This window comes from Pan troglodytes, chromosome 16, assembly GCF_028858775.2.
Source record: "Pan troglodytes isolate AG18354 chromosome 16, NHGRI_mPanTro3-v2.0_pri, whole genome shotgun sequence".
NCBI lineage: Eukaryota > Metazoa > Chordata > Mammalia > Primates > Hominidae > Pan > Pan troglodytes.
Genome location: NC_072414.2, coordinates 67,795,091 through 67,807,322, shown reverse-complemented (window position 1 = coordinate 67,807,322; position 12,232 = coordinate 67,795,091). Strand labels below are relative to the sequence as shown.

Genomic DNA, 12,232 nt, shown 5'->3' with positions numbered 1-12,232 from the left:
CTTTGGAGGGCAGCAGACCATTTTAATAGCTAAGATTGTTTTCACTCTAAAGATCAGTTTTCACTACACTGCAGGTGATATTGCCTCCACTAAGAATGCATGCCCTAATCAACATTAGTTTTACCTATTTTTGAACTGTATATAAAGGGAATTGTACAAAATAGGTTTTGGAGTCCAGTCTCTTTTACAACTGTGTTCAAGATCCACCCATCTTGTCCCACATAGCTGTAAACCACTTTTATAAACACCACAATTCTCCATTTTATTGGAATGAACACTTGGGTTTTCTATTTGGTGCTATTATAAACGATGCTGCTCTAACATTCCTGTGTCTCCTGGTACGCCTAAGTACTCATGTCTTAACGGAGAATATGTCTACGAGATTCCTGAACCATAGGGTATGAGTATCTTCTACTTTACCAAATTGTTTTCCAAAGCACTTGTACAAATATACGCCCCCCAACTGGAAGTATATGGGGTCCTGTAACTATTTTCTTACCTTAAAAGAGAAGTTAAGCAAAATATATTCTATGCCTTCTTTTTCTTTTAAGATCTGAAGATCACTGTGCAAAGGACTATCAGGGTCAACCCTAAGAATTACAAAACAAAAAACAGTTCAAATAAAAAGTTAGAGTTTTTTTTTTTAACTAAACTCAAAAATGAACTAGTATGACAGCTAAAATAGAGCACCTAGGGCAAGTTCCAGAAAGAGAAGGTCTAAAGCTGCTCTGTATCACCAGGAAAAATAGAGGTCACTATAGGTTCCAGCTCCTTGGGAATAAATGTCCAAAAGAGACCATAATACTCTAAATTTAATCTAGTAAGGGAGTTCGGAGTTTGCAGTCATTCTAAAGGAAAATAGTCACATGTATATAATTTTCTCAAGAACTCAAAAAAAGTTTAGGAAAGCATATTAAACTTACATTATTAGCCAAAGGGTTCAAGGAGAAAAGTTTGCCATGGTCGGAACTATGAAAAGTTAAATCACTAAAAAAACCTGTATTTGTCTACAACTGTCCTATATATACAGGTCTAATTTGAATCCTACCTCCCCCCAACTTTTTTTTTTTTTTTTTTTTTAAGAGACAGGGTGCCTCATTCTGTTGCCCAGGCTGGAATATAGTGATACGATCGTGACTCACTGCAGCCTTGATGTCTGGAGTGCAAGATCTTCCTGCTTCAGCCTCCCACCACCCCCAGTAGCTGGGACTACAGGTGTACTTCCACCATGCCTGGCTAATTTTTTTTTTTTTTTTGTAGAGATGAAGTCTTGCTATGTTGCCCAGGCTGGTCTCAAACTCCTGGGCTCAAGAGATCCTCTCACCTCAGTCTCCCAAAGTGCTGTATATATTTCAAATATAAACTGTTTATCACAGTCTCATGAAGTTATTAAATACACTTTTGTTTCTAAGTTCCCCTGCTCTAACTCCATAAAACACTTTATCCCGCAGCTGGTCCCTCTTTCTGTCCTTCCTCTTTCTCACTTTCTTATTAGGCCTCAGCAACAGCTCATTTAAACAATCTAAGAACTATTTCTATAGAAATAAAGTCTAAAGTTCTAAGTAAAAGCCATAGTATAAAGGTATCAAGTTAGAAGGAAAATAACCTCCACTGTGATAGTCTACCATTGCAAAGAGTGGGTTAGCATTAAAAAGCCACTTACTTCTGCAGTTTAACATGCCAGTCATATAAACTGTCATTTATGAGTTCCACTGAATAAATCCCTGTTAAGATATAGAGCATGTTAGCTACTCTTCATTTGATCATATAACTATTACTATGGTATAAATGTATACACTAAATAGCCAACGAAAGCTAGAAATTTTGCTCTTAAAACATGGAACAACTAAGCTATATAGTAAATATTACACTACTGCAGCTGAGTATCTTATGCCCTTAACAGATAGTTACAGCCATCAATTGAGAAGATTCTTTAATGAGTTGAAAAACTGCTTGCTGTTTAGTCTGACTGAAAAAAAGATTATGCAAAATCATATGTACTTAAGACTTTTCTTCCACGAACATACATTTCTACAAAGATGGAATCCTTCTACGTATGTTGTTTTATAATCTCTCTTCAACTTTCAGGGACATCTTTCCAAGTTAGTATACATAAATCTATTCACAATCTTTTTAATGACTCTGTGGTAGTTTATTTTATGGATATGCTTTAACAAATTCCACCCAATATCTGTTTTTTTCCTATATAAACAATGCTGAAACAAATGATTATTTAACATTTAAAAATAAAACCAGTATTCAAATGTTTGTACTTTATTAGGTTTCTACAGATAAACTTTTAGACTTCTTACACAAAAAACCGTAAGGACACCCACAATTCTAACAACTCAGAAACAAGTTTGGCTTATCCTGCACACTACAAAGCAAGGATTTTTCCTTGTTTTTATTTTTTAAGCAAATTCTAATTAATTTTGATTTGCTCATGCTAAGAATTCCTGAATCGGTCATAATGCTAGAATTGAATCGGTCATAACGCTTTTTTTTTTTTTTTTGGACAGAGTCTCACTCTTGCTGCCCAGGCTGGAGTGCGGTGGTGCAATCTTGGCTCACTACAGCCTCTGCCTCCTGGGTTCAGGTGATTCTCCTGCCTCAGACCACTGAGTAGCTCGGATCACCAGGCGCGCACCACCACACCCGGCTAATTTTTTATTTTTAGTAGAGATGGGGCTTCGCTCCCCATGTTGGCCAGGCTGGTCTTGAACTCTTGACCTCAGGTGAGCTGACCACCTTGGCCTCCCAAAGTGCAGGGATTACAAGTGTGAGCCACCGCACCCAACCAATGCTATCTTTTCAAATTAAAGTTTGGCTCATTATTTAATACTATTAGAATCTCCATAACAATATGAGAATTTTACCTCTAGTTAGAGAGGTTCCATAATATTCAAGTCATATTGAGTAACAATACTCGTCAAACAAGGAAATGAAAACTTTAAAAACTTATATATTTTAAAGGTAATAACAAAACTATCTTTACAATAAGAGCTGATTATCTTGCTTTCAAAAATGGGGGGAAATCATAAAAATCAACTTGGCAATTATTCTCTGTAAAATGAAATGTATTACTCTTATTTACTTTCCAAGCAATATCGCTCATGCTTTCCCCAGAAGATAAAAATCATGTAAGAGTTCACTGTTTATCAAGAAGAGGACAAAATTCCAATGGACCTATAAAAACATTTTTTAAAAATCCAAAAGACAAGTAAACTCATCCTATTTTACTCCTACATCTTTTGGAACTTGATTGCATTTGAGTTTCACATTCCTGAAATAAAGCTAGTAAACATTTCCATTTCTGTCCAGTTTTAAGAAATGACATTTATAATCTGACAATAGAAAAGAGCAGAAGAATCATAAGGAGAGCAGGGATCCAGAGATCCTTACCTGTTTTATAACTCTGTGATCTGTATATGTCCCTGAGCTCTTTCATAAGTCTATCTGAAGCTTGCACTGACCCAGACACTGCACCCTGAAACACAAAAGCCACTGTTTACCAGGGTCTGCTGAGCTAAGATTTAAGATATTTCAACCTGATCTAAAAGATTACAGCAAAAATGGATCACCACTCAACATTTTTTTTTTTTTTTTTGGAGATGGAGTCTAGCCCTGTTACCCAGGCTGGAGTGCAGTGGCACGATCTCAGTTCACTGCAACCTCCGCCTCCCTGCTCAAGAGATTCTCCTGCCTCAGCCTCCCAAGTAGCTGAGACTACAGGTGCGCACCACCATGCCCAGCTAAATTTTGTATTTTTTTTTTTTTTTTGGTAGAGACGGGATTTCACCATGTTGGCCAGGATGGTCTCAATCTCTTGACCTCGTGGTCTGCCTGCCTCGGCCTCCCAAAGTGCTGGGATTACAGGCATGAGCCACTGTGCCCAACCTCAACATTTTAAGAAGTAAAAAAAAGCCCAATTAAATGAAGCATTATGAAGTTTCAAGAGGATATTAAAACTAGGCACAAGTCTAGTTCATTTCCTATTTCTTCTCATGTGAAAAAGTCTAGCCAACATGTCCAGACCACCATGGATTCCACAATAACAAAGAATTCAGTATGAGTCTATTCCAAACCCCAGCAATTTTTGAAAATACTAGAAGACACTCAAGGTGACACATTATTAACTAAAATAGAGTTCCATTCATAAGACTACAAGCAAGAATATTACACAGATGGTCTAGTTCGCACATTAAGACACTGAGAAACATCTGCCTACATGCGACTGGTTTCAGTTTTTCAGTGCAGGGACATCTCTAAAGATGAAAACACATCAATATCTTATCATAAGACTAAATACAAACGGAACTATTTTTTGGTCACGTGAAATTAAAGATTTTGAACATTGCACTATACTTTGAAGGGGGGAAAAATCAAGTTTCCTAGCTCATTTCGTATCTACAAAATATGAGAAGTTTTTCCTATCTCTAAAATATGAAGCATACCTATTTCACACGGTGGCTTTGAAGACTAAATGTGAAGATATATGAAGTATAAAGTACTTGGCATAGTATCCATCATGCAAAAGTGTTCAATAACTTATAGTTGTTTTGACTATAACTCAAACTGGAATCGATCACAAGACATAAAGTACAGTCATCATTAATTCAAATGACAAACTTTGTTTTTTAAGTAATCAAGATATGGGGGCTTGACTAAATTTCTTTGCTCTACTAAAAATTATAAATTAGATTAATATATAAATAAGACTGAAGAAGGGAGAGTAATCTACCTGTTTTCAACATTTGGCATCTACTTACCTAACAATTCATTCCCTGTTTTGGGGAACCTGTGCCCAAGACAAAGTAACTGCTACTCAGATTTCATGGAGTTGGTCAATAGCTCTAACACAAGGCAAAAAGTAGTAAGTGTTCAGACAGTCATTTGATGTTTCCCTACTCTGAGCATTTTATGTATATACACACATCATTTTCATTTATTTTTGATAGCAATCATACAAAAGGTATGTACTGTCTAGCCATATCTTAGAGCTGAGGAAAGTGAAACCATAAAAGGTGTGTTTGTCACCAGACTCAGTGTTCTTTTCACATCCTGCTGCTTCACGTAAAAGAGATATTAAGTTGTGGCCGGACACAGTGGCTCACACCTGTAATCCCAGCACTTCGGGAGGCCAAGGCAGGTGGATCACTTGAAGTCGGGAGTTCAAGACCAGCCTGGCCAACATGGTGAAACCCTGTCTCTACTAAAAATACAAAAATTAGCCAGGTGTGGTGGTGTACACCTATAATCCCAGCTGCACAGGAGGGTGAGGCAGGAGAATTGCTTGAACCTGGGAGGTGGAAGCTGCAGTGAGCTGAGATCATGCCACCACACTCCAGCCCGGGAGACAGAGCGTAACTTCATCCAAAAAAAAAAAAAAAAAAAAAAAGGATGTTAAGTCAAAAGAGAAAAATTACTTTTGGTTGGGTCAGAGCAGGACAGACCAAAGTCAGCTTCACGAAGGAGAAAGAACTTGAATTGTATTTTGTCGGAGAGGATGAATTTGAATATACAGATCCCATGGGAGGAAGGTAAGCAGAGAAAACAGCATAAACAGGCCGGGAAGGGGCAAATACAGGGATCAGCAGGTGGTTTCAGGATATGAAGAGCAGATGAACAGGGTAAAAAGTGGCTATCTATAGATAAGAAACGTAATCTACAGCAACAAAACATATGACTAAGGCTAGGCACGGTGGCTCATGCCTGTAATCCCAGTAGTTTGGGAGGCCGAGATATGGAGGATGACTTGAACTCAGGTGTTCAAGACCAGCCTGGGCAACACAGAGAGTCCTCATCTCTACTAAAAATAAAAAAAACTAGCCTGGCATGGTGGCATGTGCCTATAGTCCAAGCTACTTGGGAGGCTGAGGCAGCAGGATTACTGGAGCCTGAGAGATCAAGGCTACCCCACTGAACTATGATTGTGCCACTGCACTCTAGCCTAGGCGACAGAGCAAGACTCTGTTTTAAAACACATATGACTGAATCCACCACTAAGGCAGAAATGGAGGAAGAGGGCAGCTGAGATGGGCATGTTAATGAATTGCCTGGTATTAACTATAATTATTTAACCACAAAAGTCCAGGTTCTAGATATCTACACACACTTACATTTAAATGGTCTTGCCTTTGAGTCTTCCTAATTTTCTCTAATATTGCCAAATTTTCTTTTTCAATTCCTTCATCCTCTGACTTTTTCCCACTAATAGGCTCTTCTTCCTTCATCTCATAGTGATCTAAGTCTTCTATATCCTACAAAGAGATGAAAAATATTAGCTTATTCAACCTATTTTTCTTCAGCAGTTTCTTATGCCAAAATAATGTTAAATTATTCTTGACTCAATGAGGAACAAGAAACAAAATGTATCTATCCTATAGGGAGAGAGAAAAAGCCCCCACATTCCATTCAAGAGGCTCCCACCTTTTATATCCTATATTTTATTTAAAATCTAGACTCTGGGTAAAGCAGATTTAAAAGCTTTACAAAATCATAACTATTACCAAATAAGCCATCTTCTAAATCTCCTATTAAGAGGAACCTTTAAAACAGTTTAGCAGCAGGTGTCAAGAACCTTAAGTGTTCCTAGTTTGTTCCAGAAACTCAACTTCTAGAATTGTATTCTAAGAAACTAGTTTAAACTATAAACACTAATTTAGGCATAAGGATACCTATTTCAACCTTGCAGCCACAAAAATAAACACAAAATCTGCATGTGCAAAAATAGCAAAATATTAAGAGGCCACTGAAATACTAACATAGCATAATTTCTCCTGTAACGAAAAACTTTAAAATGAAAAACAATACAAAAAAGAACAGAAAGAATTTCAGTTACGCTGAAATAAGCACAGAAAAAGAAAGACCAGAAGAACTTACATTGAAATGTTAATTTCAGTTAATTTTAGTTATCTCTGGAGGCATTTAATGCTTTCCCCTAATTTCCAAGTTTTATGTAGTAAGCATCTATTGACGTTTATAACTAGAAAAGCAGTTACAAAAAGAATTTTATCTCAGGTCCTCAGGAGGCTGAGATAGGAAGATCATGTGGGCCCAGGAGTTTGAGGCTGCAGTGAGCTATGATCATGCTACTGTACTCCAGCCTGCGTGACAGAGCAAGACTCTATCTCAAAAAAAAAAAAAAAAAAAAGGAAAAGAAAACAAAGAATTTGAATACCCCTAGACCAATATCTTTATTCACATCATTCTGCTCCCTTCTTTCCCGTACTATCTGTTCTTACACATATATAAATCTATGCAGAATTTAAATCCTAACTTTTTGCAATTACCTTATTTCTCTACTTCAATTGCCAAAATCTCTAAAGGAGTAGTTTATATGCATCTCGGCCTTTTTTTTTCCCCCAAGCAGGCTAATTCACTGATTTCTAGACCAGGTTAATCACTACCTTCTATCCATTCAATAGGACTCCTTTTTGGGTTTATTTTTTTATTTTCTGAGATGGAGTCTCACTCTGTTGCCCCGGCTGGAGTACAGTGACAAGATCTCGGCTCACTGCAGCCTTCACCTCCCCGGCCTCCTTTTTGGAATGCCATCTCTTCAAGCCCTATAACGTTCTGTTCTCACTCAAACTCTGCCCATGACTCCATACTTCATTGAGCTCCCTTCTCCCTGTGTGCACCTTTCAGCCCTGATCTTCCATCCTACATGTGTTTTCCTCACAATTCTCACAAATGCCTTTAGCCTGTATTTCCTCCTATACCTTCAACCTCAGTCATGTTCCCATCCACAAAACTTCTTTTTCTGAGTATTAATCAGCACATCCCAAACAGAATTCAACATTATCTTTCTCAAACAATATCCTCAGCACACTATTCCCTGCTTAAGGCCTTCCTATCAATAATTGTGGGGAAAAGCAAGACAGATCAGATTGTTACTGTGTCTGTGTAGAAAGAAGTAGACATAGGAGACTCCATTTTGTTCTGTAGTAAGAAAAATTCTTCTGCCTTGAGATTTTGTTAATCTATGACCTTACCCCCAACCCCATGCTCTCTGAAACATGTGCTGTGTCAAACTCAGGGTTAAATGGATTAAGGGCTGTGCAAGATGTGCTTTGTTAAACAAATGCTTGAAGGCAGCATGCTCCTTAAGAGTCATCACCACTCCCTAATCTCAAGCATCCAGGGACACAAACACTGCGGAAGGCCACAGGGACCTCTGCCTAGGAAAGCCAGGTATTGTCCAAGGTATCTCCCCATGTGATAGTCTGAAACATGGCCTCGTGGGAAGGGAAAGACCTGACCGTCCCCCAGCCCGACACCCGTAAAGGGACTGTGCTGAGGAGGATTAGTATAAGAGGAAGGCATGCCTCTTGCAGTTGAGACAAGAGGAAGGCATCTGTCTCCCGCCCGTCCCTGGGCAATGGAATGTCTCGGTATAAAACCCGATTGTACGTTCCATCTACTGAGATAGGGAAAAACCGCCTTAGGGCTGGAGGTGGGACATGCGGGCAGCAATACTGCTTTGTAAAGCATTGAGATGTTTATGTGCATGCATATCTAAAAGCACAGCACTTGATTCTTTACCTTGTCTATGATGCAAAGACCTTTGTTCACGTGTTTGTCTGCTGACCCTCTCCCCACTATTGTCTTGTGACCCTGACACATCCCCCTCTCGGAGAAACACCTACAAATGATCAATAAATACTAAGGGAACTCAGAGGCTGGCGGGATCCTCCATATGCTGAACGCTGGTTTCCTGGGTCCCCTTATTTCTTTCTCTATACTTTGTCTCTGTGTCTTTTTCTTTTCCAAGTCTCTCGTTCCACCTAAGGAGAAACACCCACAGGTGTGGAGGGGCAATCCACTCCTTCAAATAATCACACCAAATAGAAACACACCTGTCTCGAATTCAAGACTTTTAACCATCTGCCTTTTCTAGCCAATCTTGTTTTTTCATGACTTCCACCCATCAACCCTCCTCAAAAGAAAAGTATCCAATGAACTCAAACACACTATGTCCAAGGTTGTTCTGAGCCTGTTCCCATATTATTTTAGGAGCCTAGAATATCTTCTTTCCACCTGTCCTAATCTGACATCTCCAAAGTCCAGTCTGCCTTTCTAGGTTTCCCTCCATGTTGCAGCCCCTTGTTTATTATCTTATGAGGGGAAAAAGAAAAAGTTCATGAACTTTAGTACAATGGCTGCTTCATGGTAAACTGGGCGCACAAAAAAGGTTTAATGTTTTCATGCAGTTTATTCCACCTAAGCTAAACTGCATAAAAACATTAAACAATCATTCTAACTTGACAGTTTTAAGAGTATTTTACTTCCAGACTCATAAAACAAGCCTACAGCCAGGCACAGTGGCGCATGTCTATAATCCCAGCACTTTGGGAGGCCAGTGGTGGATCACTTGAGGTCAGGAGTTCACGAGATGAGCCTGGACAAATGAGCAAGACCCAATCTCTACAAAAATATTTTTAAAAAGCTTGGCATGGGGCACACGCCTGTAGTCCCAGCTACTCAGAAGGCTGAGGTGTGAGGATTGCTTGAGTCCAGGAGTTTGTGGTTGCAGTGAGCCGTGATCACACTACTGCACTCCAGCCTGCACCACAGTGAGACCCCGTCTCAAAAAAACAAAACAAGCCTACAACACTGCTTCTTTAGTTCTGAAGCATTCTAAAAGTACATTTTAGATTAAAAATTTCCAAATCAAGAAAATAAAAGCATACATTAATTATAAGACCCAAAACAGAAAAAAAATTTTTTTTTTAAATCAAGACCATGGAATTCACATATCCTCTATTTGGTCAACGCAGAGACAAAGATCTTTGTTCTGAAGTTTGAATTTAAATGCAGAGCTTCAGAGCTTGCAAACATCTAAAATTATATCCATGACTGACAACTGGCCTAAGCTTAATGTCTTTGGAATGCGCTCTACTAAATTTGCTATGATTTAAATGTGCTCCCTCCAAAATGCAGGTGTTGCCAATGTGATGCTATTAAGAGGGAGGACCTTTAAGAGGTGATTAAGCCAAGAGGGCTCCTTCCTCCTTAATGGGATTAAGGCCCTTACAAATGAGGCTTCACACAATGGACTAGCTTGCTCTCCTGCCCTTCTGCCTTCTACCATGTGAGGATGCAACAAGAAGGTCCTCAGACACCAAATGTTGGTATCTTGATCTTGGACTTCCCAGCCTTCAGAACAGTGAGAAAATAAATGTCTGTTCTTTAGAAATTACCCAGTCTCCAGTATTCTGTTAAAATAGTGTAAACCAGATTAAGACAAAATTCTTTGATGATTTTTCAACAAGAGACAGTTTCACTACTTCTGGCGAGTAGTCCCTAAAATGTTCTCAAATTCTCCTTTTATGCAAACATGAAATTTTTTAAACTTAGTAGTTCCTCTTCCTAAAAATAACCAAATACAGATTAAGTACTGATTAGTATTAAACATAAATATAATTTTAGTGCTAAATGTTAAATGCTTTTGTTTTCCAGGAAATCAAATCCAAAGAATTCAGATAAATTTGCTCAAAGGCATATCATTAGTTAGAGGTAAAGCCAGAGTTGGGAAATTATATTCCATTCCAAACACAATGTGCTTTCAATTATTCCACATTAATAGTAGTCTATAAAAAAGATTTGAGAAGTACTCAAATGTTCAAAAATGAAGAAATTTATGAACTCTTCTTTTATATAAAATACCTACTTCAGCCATCTCTTCTTCTTCTTCCTCTTCTTCTGAAGTCACTTCTTCTGTTGTCCCATTCTGAAACAGAGAAAGAATCTGCCAGGGCTATACAGAACAAATATGCACAGGCTGAGTACATTAGAAGACTGGTGCCACAAACTCTCAACCATCTGTCACTGGAGTCCCACTACCAGTTTATTAAAATTAAAATGTTTATCTTTAAATCCAGCTTTGACTAACAAGTTATCAGCTTTTAAAAATGAAACAATTTTGAACAATTCAACTTAATGGCTGCCTTAGGAACAAAGAAAAGCAATCAAATATAAAGCAAAACAGAAAAAAATGTTAAAACATAATCTAATTTAAAATAAGAAAACATTTTACTTATATGGCTATGTGCATAAGATCAATGGCTTATTTAAAATAAAATCTCCCAAACTACCGATTCCTTAAAATAGCTCCCTTTTTAACTTTGGAAAACCTGAATCATTACATAAATTCAATTGCCTTACATTTTGAACAGTCAGATGTGTTATTGATAATAGACATTTCACAAAACTAAGAATTATGAAATGATTACCTCACTAAAAAGCAAATTTTCTTTTTAAAAACATTTTACAACAAAATACTTCCCTACAAGACACAACTTAACCAATTTACACCATTTACAATTTATCAAGTTCAGAAATGAATTTGATGGGGTTTTAGGAAGCACTTTCATATCCATTTTTGGCAAAGTTGAAAAGGTAGGCCCTCGCCAGGACACTGTTTATACATGCATCTTTAACCATGAAGGCCAGTTCAGGTTAGAACACAGAATATGTAAACGATCAAGAAACCAGGATCCAGAGATCAAGTAAGACCAACAAAGGTCTCGGCAGTATCTAAGCATCTGTTATTAGACACTCTGATGGAATAATTCTCAAGAAAAACAAACCCATGATCACAGAGGGTATTGGAACTCTTCTGGATTAGTCAGCTGGAGAATTCCATGTAAACATACCCATGCAGAATTAACTTGTATTTCCTTTAAATCTGCATCTCTTTAGACATTGTCGTCTAAAAACTAATGGAAAATGGAAGCAGGCAGCTTCCAAAATGTAATTCTCCCTTTTTTCATTTCCCTAAATTGTGATATTCCAAATCAAACTATTCTGGGTATCTAAAGACTATATACCTAGCCTAAAACTCCCAAAGAGTTTGGTTGCATCAATGATTGAAAGAGCATTTTCGAAATGCCAATTTCAAAGCCTACCCAGAGAATCTGTTTTTCAAAAGCTCTCTGAGGTGATTCTCACATGCATCTGGGTCTGTCACCATCAGCCCAGTTACTATCCCTCATTTTAAAATGAGAAAGCTGAGCCCCTATCACCTCAAAAAGGGGAAGTAATTTAATCAAAACAAAAAGTGAGTTAATCGTGGGAAACCCTAAGATGATTTCATTTCAAGATGTGGCCTGGTCCTCTTTTCAAAACCCCACTGAAATGACAGAATTTTATAAAAAAAGAGTAGGTCTGCTGCAGTAGCAGAAAAACAAATACAAGGAGAATACCCTTAGTGAACCAAAACTATAAG

At 37.9% G+C, this 12,232-nt stretch overlaps 1 protein-coding gene across 15 annotated transcripts in view; it reads right to left on the bottom strand.

Moving 5' to 3' along the window:
- Nucleotides 1–12,232, bottom strand: part of UBE2Q2 (ubiquitin conjugating enzyme E2 Q2) — a 59,574-nt gene that overhangs the window by 23,089 nt on the left and 24,253 nt on the right. For 13 of the 15 annotated variants that reach the window (XR_010151786.1, XR_008539637.2, XR_008539639.2 and 10 more), the window contains 5 exons: nucleotides 10,676–10,735; nucleotides 6,120–6,260; nucleotides 3,403–3,487; nucleotides 1,664–1,724; nucleotides 500–590 (listed from right to left, as the gene is read on the bottom strand). Coding sequence is in view for 11 of the 15 variants with exons in the window: in XM_001145531.6 (XP_001145531.1) it covers nucleotides 500–590; nucleotides 1,664–1,724; nucleotides 3,403–3,487; nucleotides 6,120–6,260; nucleotides 10,676–10,735 (438 nt within the window). In the remaining 4 variants the exon portion in view is untranslated. The remainder of the gene's footprint in view (nucleotides 1–499; nucleotides 591–1,663; nucleotides 1,725–3,402; nucleotides 3,488–6,119; nucleotides 6,261–10,675; nucleotides 10,736–12,232) is intronic. The other 2 variants (XM_054667806.2, XM_063795261.1) reach the window with 1 other exon arrangement.